General features: G+C 43.1%; 1 protein-coding gene across 4 annotated transcripts in view; it reads left to right on the top strand.

Annotated features, from left to right (window-relative positions):
• PLXNA1 (plexin A1) overlaps positions 1 to 19130 on the top strand; it is a 246264-nt gene that overhangs the window by 142821 nt on the left and 84313 nt on the right. For all 4 annotated transcript variants that reach the window (XM_069966727.1, XM_069966730.1, XM_069966728.1 and 1 more), the window contains exons 5-8: positions 6914 to 7014; positions 9759 to 9882; positions 10003 to 10156; positions 12065 to 12164. In XM_069966727.1, the coding sequence (XP_069822828.1) occupies positions 6914 to 7014; positions 9759 to 9882; positions 10003 to 10156; positions 12065 to 12164 (479 nt within the window). The remainder of the gene's footprint in view (positions 1 to 6913; positions 7015 to 9758; positions 9883 to 10002; positions 10157 to 12064; positions 12165 to 19130) is intronic.

Below are 19130 nucleotides of genomic sequence, written 5' to 3'. Positions count from 1 at the left end.
TACACTGATCTCTATGGGAGATCAGTGTAGTTTTATTAGAAGTCCCCCAGGGGGACTGTACAAGTTTAAAAAAAAAAGTATTTTCATTAATAAAAACCCTCCCCTAATAAAAGTCTGAATCACCCCCCTTTTCCCATTTTATAAATAAATAAACATGTTTGGTATCGTCGCGTGCGTAATCGCACGAACTATTTAACTACTTAATTTATCACATTCCTGATCTTGCATGGTAAACGGCGTAAGCGCAAAGACCCGCATATCGTTTTAATCGTACCGACTTGAGGAACATGTATAACATGTCAGTTTTTCCATAGGACAAACGGCGTATAATTTCTTGTTTTGCAGCATATTTTATGTAAAAATTAAGTCTGCCATTGCAAAGTACAATTAGTGACACAAAAAATAAGGGCTCATGTGGGTTTCTAGGTGAAAAAATGCAAGTGCTAGGGCCTTTTTAACACAAGGAGGAAAAAACAAAAATGCAAAAACTAAAATTGGCTCTGTCTTTAAGAGGTGAAGCAGCAACCCACAGATGGGAGTGGAGTATTACTCATGAATCAGCCCACCACTGCTCTGTCCTGGAGCTGCACAATGTGGAATGCTTAGAGTACATTACAGATACTTACATATATCAATAACCTGTGGGTTTACAACCTACATGTTGTAAAATACTCATATCAGGGCATGCTGGGAGTTGTAGTTTTAGAAGCACAGGTGCGGGGTGGGAGGAGAGGGACACTTATTGTGGTTGTAACAGCTCTATAGTGGCAATGGGTCCTGCTGAAAGTGCAAGTAGTTTAATATTGCAGGTACAAGCCAAAGAGACACATCACCACTTATGAAAATTGCTTTATTAACTTATATACCTTACTGCTTATAACTTTGTTGGAAGCGGCCTTCAAATAATGTTCAATATAGTGTATTATCTAAATTGTAGTACCTTCTTTCACTATTGAGATTTATCATAGATCTCTATGCAACAGCGCCCCCAGCTCTAATCCATTCAAGGATTTAAAAGGGTTATGCAGTGCTACAAAAACATGGCCACTTTTCCCCCTCTCTTGTCTCCAGATTGGGTGGGGTTTCAAACTCAAGTCCATTGAAGTAAATGGAGCTTAATTGCAAACCACTCCTGAACTGGAGACAAGATAAGGGGAAAGGAGGCCGTGTTTTTGTAAAACTGGATAACTCCTTTAATTTCTTTAAAAATTTTAGAAGTGCTTCTGAAATGGCAGATGCATGTGTCAATGAACTGGGCAACCTCTATACAGTTTATCGGTGCTGCAATAACTTGTATTGGATAGCATCTATATGCTGTGTAGGTTTGTGAGTTGCTGATCAGAGTGGATGAGGGCAAAAGAGAACCCCCCCTTAAAAAAAATGAACTTTTGGAAGCTTTGGTCTTTACACAAAATCTACCGTAAATGTCACCCTCAGGAATTAATGCGCCTGGTTCTGAAAAGCAAATGTACAGGCGAGACACCTAAGACATTGCATCTCTTCTGAAATCTCCTAGTCTCCATGCAAATGTAATCAGGGAGCGTTCCTGATCACGGCATTGAGAGGGGCGCGTATCTGTGATCTTAGCAATGTTTGGGCTAAGTATCTTCTTTCTCTTGTTCTTCAGGCTCCTGAATGAGACCTATTTGCAGCTTCAGGTTGGGAGAATTGTTTGTCTGATAGTTTACGTTAACCCATAAGGAGACACAATGGCCTAGATAACATTTTAAGGAGCACCCGTTGTCTCTCATTTTGGAGATCTTTGCAAATTACACTTGTAGTTACTCTTGTAGTCATGCAGTTTTTTTTGTCCAATTACATTATAGCTTGTTTGTCATGTGATCGGCTATAAAGCCGCTATTTTATTATGATTGGATTATGATCTGTGAGCAGTTGTACACCGAACCTTTAGGGTAGCGTCTCGCAATGCAGCAGCCAGATGGCCTAGATGCAGCTGAAAGCTGGGCGGACTCGCTGTTCAGCATGGTTTTCTATGTTTGTTAATAGCCATAAGGTTATATCGGCTATTCACTTGTACAGTCATGTGGTTGTTAATGAAAAGATCCTATGGGTGTACAATTTTGCAGGTAAACAGCTTGCAAATCCGCATGGCTATTAACAATAAAAAAATGACAGATTCTTTACTGCATCACAGCGCACCTCCTGGCTTCTGCACCTTTAGGATCTACCGATGTGGCTGATTATCGCTCTGTGTAATAGGGCCCTTAAGATGAGGATTCCGATGAGAGAGCCTTCCACAGCTGCTGACAGTCAATACCGTGTGAGGATTGTTGAGAAAATGGGAGCATGGTTTTGGAAAGCATTGTTACACAGACGTAAATCTACTTTTTAAACTATCCATTTAGCAGTTGTCCCTAAGCAAGTGGGTGAAGCGTAACCTCCGTGATTGCTTCTATACACTAAACACACAGAAGAGGGGATCCTGCTCCCTTATATCTATATAGCACACACACAGAAGCTGAAGCGGCATGGGGGACATTATAGAGCTGTGCTGAGCAGACCATGCTGTGAATCAATTCCTAGGGTTAGGGTCCTATTACACCAAAAGATGTCTGACAGATTATCTGACAGATTTTTTTCAGCCAAAGTCAGGAACAGACTATAAACAGAGAACATGTCGTAAAGATAAAACTGAGATTTCTACTCTTTCAAATCCATTCCTGTCTTTGGCTGAAAAAATCTGTGAGATAATCTGTCAGACATCTTTTGGTGTAATAGGACCCTAAGATCAGATACTCACTGTAAGGGTGGTATTACACGGGCCGAGCAGGGCCAGATAATACCTGTAAACGAGCAGCGATCTGCTAGATCGTTTACTGGGCCTATTACACAGCCCGATAATCGCTTAACAAGAGCTGCAAGGACATCGTTACCGATGTCCCTGCAGCCCTTGCTAAACTGGCATACATTACCCATCCACATTCCAGGGCTGCTCCTGCCGTCCGCTTCTCCCGGGGTCCCGTGCGCGCTCTAGCTTCACAGCGGTCTGTCAGCTGGTAGGCCGCTCAGCCAATCACAGGACGGGACCGCCGCGGCCTGTGATTGGCTGAGCGGCCTATCAGCTGACAGGCCTCTGTGAAGCTAGAGAGCGCGCGGGACCCCGGGAGAAGCGGACGGCAGGAGCAGCCCTGGAACGTGGATGGGTAATGTATATCGTTAGTCGCCGCCCACGCACCGCTATTACACGCAGCGGTGCGCGGTCGGCGCCCGACGAAAATAGGGTCTAACCTATATCAACGATCAGCCGATGATAGTTGTCATCGGCTGATCGTTGCATTTATTACACGGATCGATAATCGGCCGAATCGGGCCGATTATCGTTCCGTGTAATAGTACCCTAAGCCCCTGTAGTCTCTTTGCAGTCTTTGTCTTTTTACCTCTCTGTCTGAGTTTCTTCAGCCCCTATGTCCTCAGTCCACAGTATTTTTTTTTTTTTTTTTTTGGTCAGTATTTTTCAACCAGACTCGGGAGTGGGTTGAAAACACAAAGACTATGTTCACATACTGTTGAAATTTAGGGGATGGCCGTAATTTAACGGCAAATAACAGCCATTATTTCCAAACAAACAAAATGGCTGTTGCTTTAAAATAATGGCTGTTATTTGCCATTAAATGGCAGACATCCACTAAATGTCAACAGTGTGTGAACGTAGCCTTTCTGGTTTTGGTTTAAAAAAAAAAACAAAACACAACTATTAAAATACTGAGCAAAACTACTGTGTGGAACATAGCCTTAATGAACATATAAGCTGGATAGTCCATCTTGCCTCTCAAGACAGATTTAGGGTATAAACCCACACACCGTATACACAGCGTATTTACTGCTGCGATACGCAGCGAATACGCAGCAAAAACGCAACAAATACGCAACAAAAATACAGCAGATTAGATCTAAATAACTGAACTCAGCATTAGATCTTCACCATCAAACTGCTGCGTATTTGCTGCGTATTTGCTGCGTATTTGCTGCGTATTTGTTGCGTATTTGTTGCGTATACGGTGTGTGGGTTTGTACCCTTAAGCTATTTTTCAGAGGGAGAGTGAAGCAAGATATGACTTTTAGGAGTGAGGGTGAATCAGGAAAGTAGCCTTATAAAATGAGAAGGAAGCATCTTTCTCTGATAAGATACGTTTCTTACATCTGGATGTAGTATTGATTTAAAGCGACTCTGTACTCACAATCTCCCCCCCCCCCCCCAAAAAAAACAAACAAAAAAAAAAAACAACAAAAAAAACACTTGTACCTTCGGATAGCTGTTTTTAATCCAAAATCTGTCCTGGGGGCCGTTCGGCAGGTGATGCAGTTATTGTCCTAAAAAAACTTTTAAACTTGCAGCCCTGTGCCCAACGGCCAGGGCTTAGAGTGACTATGCATTAGGCTTGCACCACCTCTCTGTCCCTCCTCCCCGCCCTCCTCATCATTAGAAATCCTCCAGGCAGATTTTCTACTATTCATCAGCTGAGTGAGCACGGCACATGGGCTGGATCGGGCACCTGTGCAGTGTTCACTGCAGAGGAATAGGAAATATCCTACCAGTAGCTTTCCTAATGATGAAGAGGGTGGGGAAGAGGGACGGAGGATTGGTGCAAGGTTAGGGCACAGATTACTCTAAGCCACGGACGTTTGGCACAGGGCTGCAAGTTTAAAAGTAGTTTTTTAGGACATTAACTACATCACCTGCCAAATGGACCCAGGACAGCTCTTGGATTAAAAGAAGCTTTCCGAAGGTACAAGCGGTTTGGGGGGAGGGGGGGGGGGGACAAATTGTGGGTACAGAGTCGCTTTAAGGGCCTTTTAAACGGACTGATATTTAGCCAGGAGTGTTGGTAGAAGCGCCCATGCAACTGATAATCGGCGCGTGTAAAAGTGTAAAATTGTCCTGTATTACATTATGTGTGGCTGAGAATGATAAAAGCAAACTGATAGCACAGATGTATATATATCTGGACTGTCAGTTTAAAGATCAAAAGCAGCAGTGTATATACTTCCGCAGTGCTTGTGATCCAGCATCCAGGTCTCCCATCCTCTGGCTGACGGCTGTATCTTCAGGCCCTGTACTGTCTGTTTCCCAGGCTGCACCAAAGATGCAAGGATTGTTCGTTCAGCCCAAGCCCCTTCGATTTGTCATGCCGAATAATAACGACAATGATTGGCTGTGTATGGTTGATGTGTAAATATTAGAGATGAGCGAACCGGATTCGGGTTCGAGTCCATCTGAACCCGAACTTTCGGCATTTGATTAGCGGTGGCTGCTGAAGTTGTATAAAGCCCTAAGGTTATGTAGAAAACATAGATATAGTCATTTGGCTGTATCCATGTTTTCCAGACAACCTTACAGCTTTATCCAAGTTCAGCAGCCCCTGCTAATCAAATACCGAACGTTCGGGTTCGGATGGACTCGAACCTAAACCCGGTTCGCTCATCTCTAGTGTCCCGCAGCCTTTCGCCAGTGTTTCCTGCTTGGTCTCTTCTTCATTGACAGGCTGCTCAGCAAATCGCTGTCCCGTCTTGGCTAGTGAAATCTCTCATCAGGAAATCTCGACCTTTTTACATCAGTCGAGCCTGGTGTAAACTATGGAGAGGGGAGGGGCAGGAGGGAGGAGGGAGACTAGTCGCCATCAGAGAGCAGAGAACAAAGGATTACACAGCAGGACCTGTGTGAAAGCCAGTATTCAGAGGTCAGAGAGGTCAGTGCTGACTTCAGAGGAGATAGCCCGGTGATGTAGCTGTAAATTAACTTTGTTGTCCTGTTTTGGTGCCTCATCTCCCTCAACCCCTCCCCTCTCCATAAGAGAACCATGAAGACAGGGGGGAGAGCTTCAAACTGCTTTTTCATGATCGCCTTTTTCTGCAAAAAAATGTAAACGACAGTGATGCTTTAACAGCAAATCTACCGGGTCACAGTAATACAACTGATATACCTACACTTTCTATGTGACATTAAGGTGGAGTGTCCCTTTAAGCCTGCATAGTGGCAAAGTTACATATTCTGGTTTATGGAAATGATTCAGGAGCTACTAGAATATTTTAGTGCTGGATATTGCTGTCGTTGATCTCTTGTATTGCTGTTTTTGTATGATGCCTTTTGTTATGTAAATCTGTTGTGCTAATTGTTGCCTGACCAGCAGAAAGAATAATGAATTACAAAGCAAAAAAAATCCAGATAGATGGAAATTATCTCGTATGCAAAAGCCCATAAAACAATAGCACATTCATAATCTCTACAATATTCATAAATTGTTTATCATTTGTTCCCACCGTGTGGCGCCATCTAATTCTAGGCAGCACTGGCAGAGCGGCCAATTTCCTCCAGTGTCTACAATTGATTTTCTGATCACTCACATCACAACAATGCCCCCTCCCTGTAATACCCAACCAGAATAATGAGTGCCAGTTGTGCCAGTCCAGGGCTCATACAGATGACTTCTGCCTTACAGCACTGGGATGTAGGCTCAGTTTCCGCTAGAGCAACCCTCTCTGCCTAGGTATGTAGCTGTATTAGGACGGTTATGCAGCTGAATTCTTGCAGAGGTTGGAACATTCTGTTCAGGACACTGGGAAAGTTGGGTGAGCACTCTATCCATTTGGGTTACAGAAGTATTAGGTAAGGAGTAAATCCTTGCTTCTATAGACATTTGCCATTCAGGAGACTGTAGAATCTGGGTGGTGGCCATATTATGTGCTGTTGAAGCTCATTCTAGGATTTTCATCTGTCTCATCCAGTCTTATTAATAGGATTAGCATGGGCTCTAATAGCAGCCATACTGGCTGCCTTGCCATAGGAATTTATTAAAGTTTGTTTTTCATTATCCTGTGTTAGTTTTATGTACATTGATTGAGTTTGTATTTTATGCTGTTGATTTATATGATTTTTCCCCATCTTCTGTTCCAGGTCACCCGTGTGCCAGTTGAGAGTTGTGAGCAGTACCAGAGCTGTGACACCTGCCTGGGCTCCCGGGACCCCCACTGCGGCTGGTGTGTGCTCCACAATACGTAAGTCTGACTTCTTCTTGCTGGGGAGATCCTGGGGGACTAGAGAAGCCTCTGTACCCTGCTGCCTGATGACAGCCCCTCTCAGTCTTCTGCTTTAAATAGCTCAAGTCTATTCCCCCCTGAGCAGCCACAGGCTGGGCTCGCACTCTGGAGACTCTGGCAGAGCGAGGCATGGTAATTTAGGCCAGGTGCAGGAAGGGCAGCGCTGGCATCTTTCATAAATACAGATTGCTGCTGTAGGACATTCCTGAGCTGTATAAAATGGCGCATAGGAAATACCGTTGTCACAAGGGGAAATGAAAGACTTAAAGGGACCTGGCATCAGTTCTCTCCTATGAAATATACAGTACAATGCTGGGGGTCATCTTTATCCAGATCTATTACTCTAGTGATCATTTACAACTTTTCAGCCATTAATACAATAGATAGCTCTATCAACACAGTGATTTTAGCCACAACACGACCAACTTCCGTGTGACTGTGTAGTGATCGCACTGTTGGGGCTGATGTAACTGAATGTACTTGCAATGCAAGTGTCCATGACCCGATTGTTGTAATTAATCTATCTTGGTGACGTGGCAATTTCTGGTCCCAGCCTTACAGGGATACCACCTCTGACAGGAATTAGGGGTACATAGCGGTACTGGTGGTGGGGTTCTCTGTGTTTGTTCTGGTTTTGGTAAAACTACTGTGAATTCCCCCTTAAACTGCTGTAAGTCCAGGTTCCATTATGAAATAAGTCAGAACCACATGCAGTGCTAGCCACAGTGGCTAGTGGTTACATTTGTGCCCTAAGGGGACATTCTCACAATGCAGAAACTGCATGCTTTGACTGTATTAAAACTGCAAAAGAACCCCACAGCTTCTGGACTGTGTAAATATACCCCGAAGATGCAATACATCGAAAATCTACATCTTCGGATGATGCAACAGCACAATAAAAGGAGTGGCGGATATCAGTCCCATATAGCAGTGCTTCTCAATTCCAGTCCTCAGGCCTCACCAACAGGTCATGTTTTGAGGATTTCCTTAGTATTTCACAGGTGATATAATTATACTCAGTGCATCAGGTATTAGCACAGGTGTCCTTTGTATGGGATATCCTCAAAACATGACCTGTTGGTGAGGCCTGAGGACTGGAATTGAGAAGCACTGCCATATAGGATGTAAAGATGACCGGTCATAGCGCTTTGTGATATAAAGTAGTGATCACTGAGAAGGGGGAGAGTTCCGCACTTCCTGCTGCTAGCCTAGTTAGCGTCTTCCTAGCCTAAAATGGCTGATAACAGCTAGCAATGGATGTTATCTAACTATATAGCAAACAAGATTTACATAAGCATTAAGTCTAATGTTTGTTTCATTATTTCTAGTAAACAGACAATGGTTCCTATTGTAACACAACTACAGTTCCTTTGCCAACAGAGCTTGCTGGGAGTTGTAGTTCACCCCATGATTTCTGTTATCCTGTTTGGAAACCCTTGGCCTGCCTTCTGATTTTGTATTCTGTGGATCTCTCCGTCAGTTGTTTGTATCACTGACCCTTTATCCAGCGGGATTTCGCTATGCTATGAACGCAGTGTCCATTGACACAATGTCAATACACGCTCAGGTTAAGAGTCTGGTGACGAGTTTTGTTTTCCCATCGACCGTGCCAAGTACACATGACACACAGAGCATTACAGGGAAGAGGGAGTTGTAATCCCTTGCTGGGATTACTGGCCGCGATGTATCAGGATGGCGAGGCTGAGCTATAGACCTACATAGAAGGGGATGAACTCCTTGGAGTGGAGGTTATATAGATAAAGATTAATCAGTATGTAATGAACAGTTCTGCAACTACCTAATATATTGCTCTCAGCGTCAGGCAATCCGCTCATGTCCAGCTGCTACAGAGGTGGATGGCCTGTTACAGCATGCATCAAGACCAGCACTGTATGCCGTGCGTATAGGATAAAGCATCGGGTTAGAGAGGATGCTGTCATTAAAGGAGTATTCCACTCTTAGATATTTATGTCGTATCCACAGGATATCCTATAGTTGGCACGTGGTGGTCAGGTGGCAGAATTTAAGATGAAACTCTAAATGTGATTGGAGCATGCAACAGTCCTTTATTAGCGTTACTCTGTGCTCTGTGTGGACACCATGGGGTTAAGAGAAGCTTTATTCCTGAACTGTATTAGTGAATAGAACATAGGTGATTGATGTATTAACCGCTTTGCCATAACCATTAGGATTCAGTTGGGGGTTGTCAGCCAGTGAACAGTTAAACGTCATCCTTCCCTAACTCTGAGTGACAGCTGGACAGGTTTGGCAGCTAGTGGACTTATAATTCCCCAATGCATTGAGCTGCCAGTCTCTCCAACAAGCCGCACTTCATGTGTCCAGTCTGGCAGAGAGCGGACGTTGCAGCCGCTGGTTGCCCGGGACAGGAGAGCTGTCAGTCTGCAACAAGAATTCTGGCGCTGTCCTCTGCACTGCGCTCTCAGCTGTCATGACTCCCGCCGAGCACATGTTGTTTGATGGAAAAGATTCTCACCTTAGCCTGAGCCTTCTCACTTTTTAAGTCCTTGTCCAGAGAACCAAGAAGTTGATGTGCAGCCACTCAGTAAGAAAAGATGGCGATTTTAACCCCCTCAGTTTTTTTTGTTTTTTTTTATGTTGCTATCCACCAGATGACAGTCTCTCTGCTGTTCTGCATTACTTTAATACATGTTCTGTATATAAATACGGTTTATACATTCCAGATGTTCTCGAAAAGACAAGTGTGAGCGTGCCGATGAGCTTCACCGATTCACAACTGACCAGCGCCAATGTGTCCAACTGACCGTGCATCCCAAGAACATATCTGTCACCATGTCTGAAGTTCCGGTTAGTTGTATGAACTTCTGGACCTCATGTCTGTCTGTCTATCTATCTATCTAATATCTATCTATCTCATATCTATCGATTTGATATATTTGTCGTTGTTTTATTGCTTTGTTTTTGCAGATGGTTCTCCAGGCCTGGAATGTCCCTGACCTCTCTGCTGGGGTGAACTGCTCCTTCGAGGATTTCACAGAGATGGAAGGGCACATAGAGGGAGAGAAGATTTACTGCACATCTCCCACAGCCAAGGACGTCATCCCTATCACACGAGGCCAGGGTGAGCTTCATGGACCTGTAGAGTAAAAAAACTTTATATCCTGTTGGGTTGTCACATACACTGTTTATGTGAAGCTGCTATGTATAAACATCCTGTCACTGGGGTTTTAACTCATTGGACACAATGACCATGGAAATAGAGTCTTCAATGTCCTGCTTACCCTCAATCTTGCGTCTTCTCTATGGCCTTCTGTGTGTACATATCAGTCTGCTGTATTGCATTTGTGGGAAACATGTTTATTTGGGTATTTTGGATGTGCTGCTTATTTTTATAAAGGTGCCACAGGTCAGTTTCTGCTGTGTAGATGGGATTTTTGTGAGGCTTTCCTACAAGAAGATTCACAGTAAGTCCATCTAGCATGCATTTACTGGTAGAACCCAATGCAACACAATTCGGGATCACAGAACCAGACTGATAATGGTAATTTTAAATGCAGCTTTGGGAGTGTGTAGAGAATTAGGTAACTCGGGATAAGTTAGGAAAATTGATTTCTAGTTCCTCAACATGGAATGAAACGGAATTAAAATTTTCAAGCTTTGCGTCCATCGTCCCTCTGCTGCGTTCATGCCCAGTACTCATGGGCGGGGGGCAGCCTTGCTGTGAGTAGGTGTTTGTAGAAATTGCAGCATGTAGCCCGCCTGTCAGAGAGGGGTCATAAGACCCAGCATGAGCAACCACGGGCGTCAGAGCCTCTTAGCTCAGGGACTGGAGGGAGCAATGTTTTCACGGCCTTAATTCCAACTTCATAAATAGCACAAACAAAAGCCCCTAGTCTGGTTGAAAACGCCTACTCAGCTCTTATGGCTTTTCCCTTCATTCTGCCTTAAAGAGCTGGCTTTTGTTGGAGAACAGAAGCCTCCTCTGTTTTTTAATATGTATTCACCCCCCCAACCCAATTTCCAATCCTTCCACTAAGTCTCCAGTTTAACCGTTGCACTACAGTTTCTTGTGCAGTGGAGCTCCAGGTAAATAACACACAGGTTGCAATGGGGTAAACACATCGGGGAAAATATCACTTAGAATGTCAGCGTATGGTACCATTTGTCTTCTTCTTACCAACAGGCTATTTTCTTATTGCATTGTCTGTCCTCTCATTTACCTTCCTGAAGCAAACCTCTACAACTGCTTTTATGCTAGGACAGCCAGGGACTGGGAGGATATGCTGGGAGTTGTAGTTTTGCAACCAGTTAAAGCCAATTAACATAGAGGTTTATCTGAGTCACCTGACTGTTGTCTTTTGTATTCAAATATTCCTCAAACTAAAAAAAAAAAAAAAAAAAAAAAAGGATTTATTGAGGTATTTTTTTCTGATCTGACATCTGGATATGAAGCTGAGCTCTACAATATTTAGGTTAATACGATGTGAGGTGAACGTTCCGAGGAAAAAACTTAAGTAAATGCTGGCAGGACTCCTAGGAGACATGCTGAGAGTCCTGCCTACCTCTGCACACACAGCAAGTCCTGAATAAGATTCAGAAGTGAAATATCTTTATTAATAAACTGAACGCAAGAACAAGGGGACACAATCTGAGGTTAGTTGGGGGAAAGATCAGAAATAACAGGAGAAAATATTAGTCTACTGAAAGAGTAGTAGATGCTTGGAACAAACTTCCAGCAGATGTGGTTGTTAAATCTTCCGAAACTGAAAGTACACCTGCCTGGAACAAACATATATCTATCTATTCTAACATAATATTCTATGTTTCTATGTTCCCTGTATCAGTGTGTGTACACAGCAGGTTATAAGTCAGCCTGTGTGGACCAGGTATACAGCATTATGACTGTCTCTGAGAGTCCTGCTCTATATCATATAACCTTCCCTCATATTCTGTGTTAAGTGGGATGGGACAGGTTGATTTGGTCTATAGGATACTGCCAGTGTAACTTGTATTTTTATATTTCTTGCAGGTGACAAGAGAGTGGTTAAACTTTACCTGAAGTCCAAAGAAACCGGAAAGAAGTTTGCAAGTGTGGACTTTGTTTTCTACAACTGCAGTGTGCACCAATCGTAAGAGCTTACTATATGTTCATTATCATTTTCTGATGTGATATCTTATTTCCAGAGAACGTACTTCCTTTAGTTTAGATCCATTTAGCTCCCTACATGGAACACAGATCACATGGGCTTTATGTAATTATTCACCCATTTTTTTTATTGCTCTGGTGCTTTTGAAAGGGCCAAGAATTCATAATAGTTGTGATATAAGTGTTGTTTAAAGCATATACCGCTCCTATATGCCTTATGTCACAGACAGGCAAACCCCCAACCCTGTGTAATTTGTATTTGTCTGGTACTGCTCCGCCTTATACTGACTTATCAGAAGAGGCGCAAATTGTAGCCCGTAACCACAGGATCCAGCTACACACAGGGTTTGTTCTAACCACAGTAACATATATAGTCCGCATAGGAGCCAATCATAACTTAGCTTAGCTTCACTTTTTACTATGTATTAGATACAGTTATTTGTGCCGACACACAGAGGTAGGGACAGACACTGTGAAAGCAGCAGCGGAGGGGGGATTTAGGAAGGTAAGCATAGAAATTTTCTTTCCAACTGCACCCTAAGCACAGATGGATAGAAAAATAATTCCTGGGATTTTTAATGAAACCTAGTGGACAAAAAACTTCCAAAAGTTATTAAACTTACATATTTTAAGTATATATTTGTAGTTAAAAAGCTTTGAGACAAAAGATGAAGGATGTTACAGTGTGACCTTCATATGCCTTTCTACTCTAATAGTTTGATAGGCATCATTGAAGCTTGTAGACCATTGTGATGTACCATGAATGGAGGGGTTCTTCCTGTGTTGCTTAACTGCTTTTAGGGCAAATGATGGTTGACCTTACATCAGGGGTAAGGAAAAGACATTTCCTCCTTTGTAGATGTACTTTTTATGCCTTCTGTGCCTGGGAGGCTGGAATCACAGTGTCCATTTATGGTGTAATGAAACATGCCAGGATAATGTTTAGAGAAAAGAGACGGAGGTGGCTCCAGGGGCTGGGCGAGCTTCTGCTCCTTTATAAACACGTATGTTCTGTGTGTCATTTTCTTCCCTTTCCACCAAGTTAGCTCCTTTATTAGGGATTCACTAATGGAAACTTTCCTGCGCTTACTGCTTTGGATGCGACTTGTAAAGGAAATAGTAGCTGCAGGCGTATCTGTTCAGCGGGGGTGTTTTTGTAGTGCAGCGTTTGATAGAACCTATACTTCGTATGTAAAATAGACCTGACATTCTAGCTTCCTTTTAAGCAGGGCTGTTCCCCGGATCTGTCCCAGGCAGTGTGGCCCATAGGGAGTCTGTGAAGTAGCCCTATCTACCTTCTGTTAAGTGCATCTGACTCGCAATGCTTTGACGTTGCTGCTCCTGCCGCGTTCAGCACTTGCTGTTTCTGCTATGAAGAAGTCTTTACTTTAAGGCGTTGATGTGATGTGCAGGGCTATATGACATCTGTTTAAATCCAGACTTAGATGGACACTGTGGTCCTTTGATGCTGGGTGTCTCTCCACACTAGGAATAGTGACTGTCCGGCGCCAGTTTTCATGCCCAGGTATACCAGCTATTGCAGGTTCATGGCCACCTGGAAGACCGATTCTGATAGTGGTGACCCATTGAATAGTTTATCTTTTTTGCTACTCTTTAGCTGCAGTTGCACCCATTTGACTCACATTACAGTAGATGTTAGCGGACACAAGAAGCCATCTGTCTGTAGGCTATTACTGTAAAGACATTCTGGAGCAGAGAGGTTAGGCTACACATTGGAATCCAAAGATGTTTCACCAACTAGCTCGTATAAGCCCCCAAATTGACCAAGGTATATCTAATATGACATTCTCAAAACTATTCTCTTCCTGTCATTTATAGCTTAATAAAACTTATTTTTCCCTCTGATCAGCCATGTCAAGCTAGAGAGAGGTTAGGGTGTGCTTATATACTATATGTCAGTGGGCTTGGGGTGTATTGTCTTTTAGAGTCTAAGGTAGTCGAAAATCCACTACTTGACTCACTGTTTCAATAGGGATCCAGGAGATCTACTCTAAGGTGAATCTCTGTGGTTTCTTATATTAAAGGGGTTATTCGAACATGGCTGCCTTGTTCCAAAAATAGTTCCACTCCCATCCATAGGTTGTGGTAGTAATGGCCGTTATTGCTGTTAAATGACGCCGCCCAATAAAAATGGACGTCATTTTTACAATGTCTAAAGTGTATGCATCCTCAGAAGGGTTTCTAGGGTTCCACCTTAAAGTGTTACTGTCACCCCCCCTTACTCTATGTGCAGTTTTTCACACCATCCAAGAGCTTAGATGCTGCACAATCCCGTTTTAGTTTATCATTGGACAGTTTCACCTAGACGGGGCTTAGTGTCCATTAGAGGAGGTTCAACAGTCGCTAAGCCCCACCTTAATGACACTATCCAACAACGATAAAAGCACACAGGAAATCTGGGATGATAGTATTACTTTAAACAGCTGGGACTGGTAACCTAGAAACATGCCATTGCATATTTAGCACATTTTTGTTTCGGCCTATGAGACTATGCAGGTTGTGATGCTCTGAATGCCTATGGTGCCACCAGATCTACCCCTCCAGTAGAAGAGTTCAGTCATCGAGTCCTCCCTCACTCACCTTCCAAACTCACCAGAGAGTGACGGCTCTGCGCAGTCTTTAAATTAATATCCGCCGCTGAAATCAAACTGCATAAATTTGCATAAAGAGCACGCCAATTAACATGTTTGTAGGTAAAGCTAAAGGCTTCTCATTTCCAAAACGAGGGGAGAGATGTTGCTAGAGACATGGAAATGAATTTCTTCTCTTTTGCAAGCAGCTTAATTAAATATTTTCTCAATGTTGTCGTGTTTGTGTAGATTTTTTTTCTACGCCTTTTTTTTCCCCTCTTTTTGCTTAGTGCAAATTTATATTTAATGGCGGCGAGTCTCGCTGGAAGGGGATCTTGGGGCCGTGGTAACGCTTCTCCGCAGAGACGGTCCTACCTTGACATATTTAAGTATAACGCAGAGGGGGAATTGCGAAAGATCCCTTGAATTTTAAATGCAAATCTTTGTGTACGGGCGTAATGCATATTTCCTCTTTAAATAGTCTCTGGCTGTTTACACAAACTGTGGCTGCTCTAGAGGATACGGCAATTTTTTTTCCTTTTTTCGCCACAGTCTTCATGCTGTTTCAGATGAGAGGCACTTCCTTACACATTAAAAGAGAACTGGCAGATTTGCCTTTCTAGTTCTGCTTTTGGATCTGCAGTTTTCATTGTTTCTCTGAGCAGTGACGGGCACCCAGGATGTAGTACAGAGGATAAAGTTTCCCCCAAGCTGAAGGGATATACTCACATTGTCCATTTCTGCTTACAGGGGACCTGTGGCCTCTTGTGACCACTACTTGCATTTCCCATGAAATAACAATCCTACAGCTTCTTTCTGTGCTATTCTGCACTCTGCACCATTACAAGCTAATTTATCATATATAATGTATGGACATTGGACACACAAAACTCAATCATAGAAATAGAGAGTACAGGCTGTAACTGAGGATCAGTGTAGGGATTGCAGCTCTGGCATATAATAAAGGGTGTAATTTAGGATCAGTACAACATAAATCATGTATTGTATGTACAGCAAATCCACCAGCAGAATAGTGAGTGCAGCTCTGGAGTTAAATACAGGCTGTAATTCTGGATCAGTACAGGATAAGTAATGTATGTGCAATGTGGATAATTTCTATGTGTAAAATGGCATTCATATGCTTGTTATGGTTTAATCCATCACTGCACAAGGATCATCTGTTGCAGCGGGGTCCTCGGATCCTATGACGATGTGCGTGTCTGAGTATGTAAATTGCCATGGTGAAGTGATTATCCTGTATTATATCCACAAGAGCATAGAAAGAACATAGAGAATTATTTGTCCAGAAAGAAGATGGCTCTCTTTATGCTGGCGCAGTTGGGTCAGAGTTGAAAGGTCAGGGTTGCAGGAGAGTGTCATGCAGCGGCTGAGGATTACCATACATTCAGAGCTCCCTGCGGTTTGTAAAATATTTGCGCCCAGATCTTATCGGTCTTGGGTGGGAGGTTTGACCCTCACATGCTGAGGAGATGAATGGTGGATATTATGACATCACGGAGTGTGAAATTCTCGGATATCATCTGCTAAGAGGCTGAACATCTTATTGAATGGTTATGCTGATTTTTTTTCAGCTCTAATCTCTTCTGGCCTTGGAGTAAAAGATCAATACAGAGTTTTATTTTGCTGTTTAATAGAGTCAAATAAAGGAAAGCCTATTATAGATATGATGATTTTTGGCACAAATAAGGATGCGTTTCGCATTGGAGAATTGTTTAATTGGCTGCTGTTTGTAGATAGGGTTTTGCATTTGAAGAATTCATGTTTTATTGATGCCCGTGTTTTTTTTTTTTTTTAAAGAACAATAAAAGGTTCAGGATTAGAAAATCATGGCTTTAAAAATAAATAAAAATAGCACCACATCCAGGTTGTGTGGGGCATTAGAAGTCAGCTCCATACCCTTCAATGAAACTGAGCTACAATTATATACATACATACACACACACACACACACTTGGGACAGGTGGGATGCTGCTGTTTTTGGATAAAGGCAGCTATGGTTTTCTAATCCTGGACAACCCTTGTAAGCTGGTCGTATACCTGTGTATGATCCCTTTAAATATAGGAATTTGTACAATACCTGTTGGACACAGTGCACCCACTTATTGGATCCGAAGCAGTAAGCCCAGCCCCACTGAAGCTGTAGAGAAGTGTCAGGTGATCTTTGTTGTCTCTTCTGATTGGTTTAAGGGCTCGCAGAGTAGAGGAGCACACGTGACATTCTGGGTCCCAGACCTTTCAAGGCTTCTCCGTTTTGCAAAATGCATCCGTCCCTTGTGAACCTGCAGATTTAGAAACCATATACACAGTGATTGTGGACAGGGGTGTAACTAGAAATGGCGGGACCCCATAGCAAATCTTCCTGACTGACCACTATGCCGTCTAGTGTAGTCATAACTGCAAGCACTGGTCAGGAGTGCTTTCACTTAAAGGGACACTTTCAGATCACGGGAGGCCCGCTTGGCCACCTGGTGCTGCAAACAACGCTATGGCTGCTACAGTGGTAGTTAAGCCCCTGATTGTGGAGCAGATGTTTGTTAGACTTCAGGGTTTAATTTAAAAGGTATGTCCCCTTTAAAAATGTCATAATGTTAACATTTTATGATAGACCATGGAGGGATATGTCAGCACCTGGGGTGATATGTATTGTACGTGTCCTATTTATTTATTTATTTTTTTCTTGACTACAGCATGTTTTCATACATATTAGAATTTTGTACTGTTGTATTTGAGAAAGTTTGGTGATAACCAATTTGGCCTTGAAGACCGCTCCCTGCTGCTCCATAGTCTGTGCTATAACCTTACATCACAGGGAAAGGCTCCAGCACTGCTGTACATAAAACAATGTCATCTTTATTGTTGAATTCTCAAATGTGGAAGACAACCCAGGCGACTTTTTGCTTTTGATCGCAGCACTGACTGTAGTGCTGGGGAGCACATGGTATGTAACAAGACAAGCTGCGGCCAAGGGGGAGCGCTTTCAGACTGTGTTTTTGTATTACTTTGGTAGTGGTATAGTTTGTATAGTGTGTAAGGACCTCTGAGCTATAGAAGCATGAAAATAAAACCGCATTCCCCCCAGTGTTGTCCAGATTTCTTTTGACACATGGCGCCGCCTCACTGACATTTAATAGACCAATAGGATGACTGTTCTTCGCCGCACTCTTGGACGTGTTTTGGGTCTTGCGCACGGGTGAAATACTCCATTACCTGGTAGACAGATGAATGCGAACTAGGGTTCTGGGGCTAATTGCTTCTTATTGTTAGCAGCCATGCATGGTAATTGACGCCAAGAAGCCGCTTTATTAAAGAGCAGTATTTACTAATAACATTTAACCGTTTGTTACCCAGAAGCCTGCAGGTCTGTAAAGTCAAAGTGCTGGGATTGGCTGCCAGTGATTGATGAGGAGCTTTATGATGTAGTCCAGTGTATAACTCTGTGCGTGTTGGGAGTTGTAGTTCCACAACAGCTGGAGAGGCTGGAAATCAAGCTGTGGATTCCCCTAGGCCAGTGCAGAATGTGACCAGAGAAGATATTGAGCACCCTATAAATGAGCATCACCAAGGAGGCACAAAGTACCTTGATCCTTGGTGTGGTTAATCTGGTAGAAGAGGTATGGGGACCCTTTGGCCTTCCAGCTACTGCAAAACTACAATTCCCATCACAGGCAAAGCTTCGCTTCGGCTGTCCAGGCATGATGGAAGTTGTAGTTTTGCAACAGCTGGAGGGCTGAAGGTTTCCCATCCCTGCTGTAGAATAATTTTTGAATTATTGATAGTAATAGATCATGCATATTGGGATAGGTTTGGTTATCCAAATTTGTTTTGCACATACGAAGTTTATATGATGGCCCATGAGACCATACAGGCAGAGTAAGGTGGTATCACACATAATGGGTTAGATCAGGAGTGGGGAACCTGCAGCCCTCCAATCCCCTCATGCCTGGACTCCCACAGTTTTGTCTGTCCAAGTGTAATGGGAATTGTAGTTTTGCCACAGATGGAAGACTATATGTTTCCCAACACTGATTTACACCAGTTCGCAGCATTACACTTGACAGGCTTGGATACCCAGGCTCAGCAAACCTCATGGACAGATTTACTATTCATTTTCTACACAGAATTACCAAAGTTGCATCCATACTCGGCAGCAGAAATCCATACAACATCCAAGCAGAGAATAACCTGTGGTTTAGAGTTTATTTCTGTAACATGCCTACTGTCAAATACATCAGATTTATGGCGGATTTTCCCATTGACTTCAGTGCAAAAGTTGGAATCCACAATACATCTGGCAGCAATTCTGTATGATTTGGTGCTGAAATGCTGCAGACTTTCCA

This window comes from Dendropsophus ebraccatus, chromosome 4 (assembly GCF_027789765.1).
Source record: "Dendropsophus ebraccatus isolate aDenEbr1 chromosome 4, aDenEbr1.pat, whole genome shotgun sequence".
Lineage (NCBI taxonomy): Eukaryota > Metazoa > Chordata > Amphibia > Anura > Hylidae > Dendropsophus > Dendropsophus ebraccatus.
Note: the sequence above shows the minus strand (reverse complement) of the source record. Positions and strands in the feature narration are given on the sequence as shown.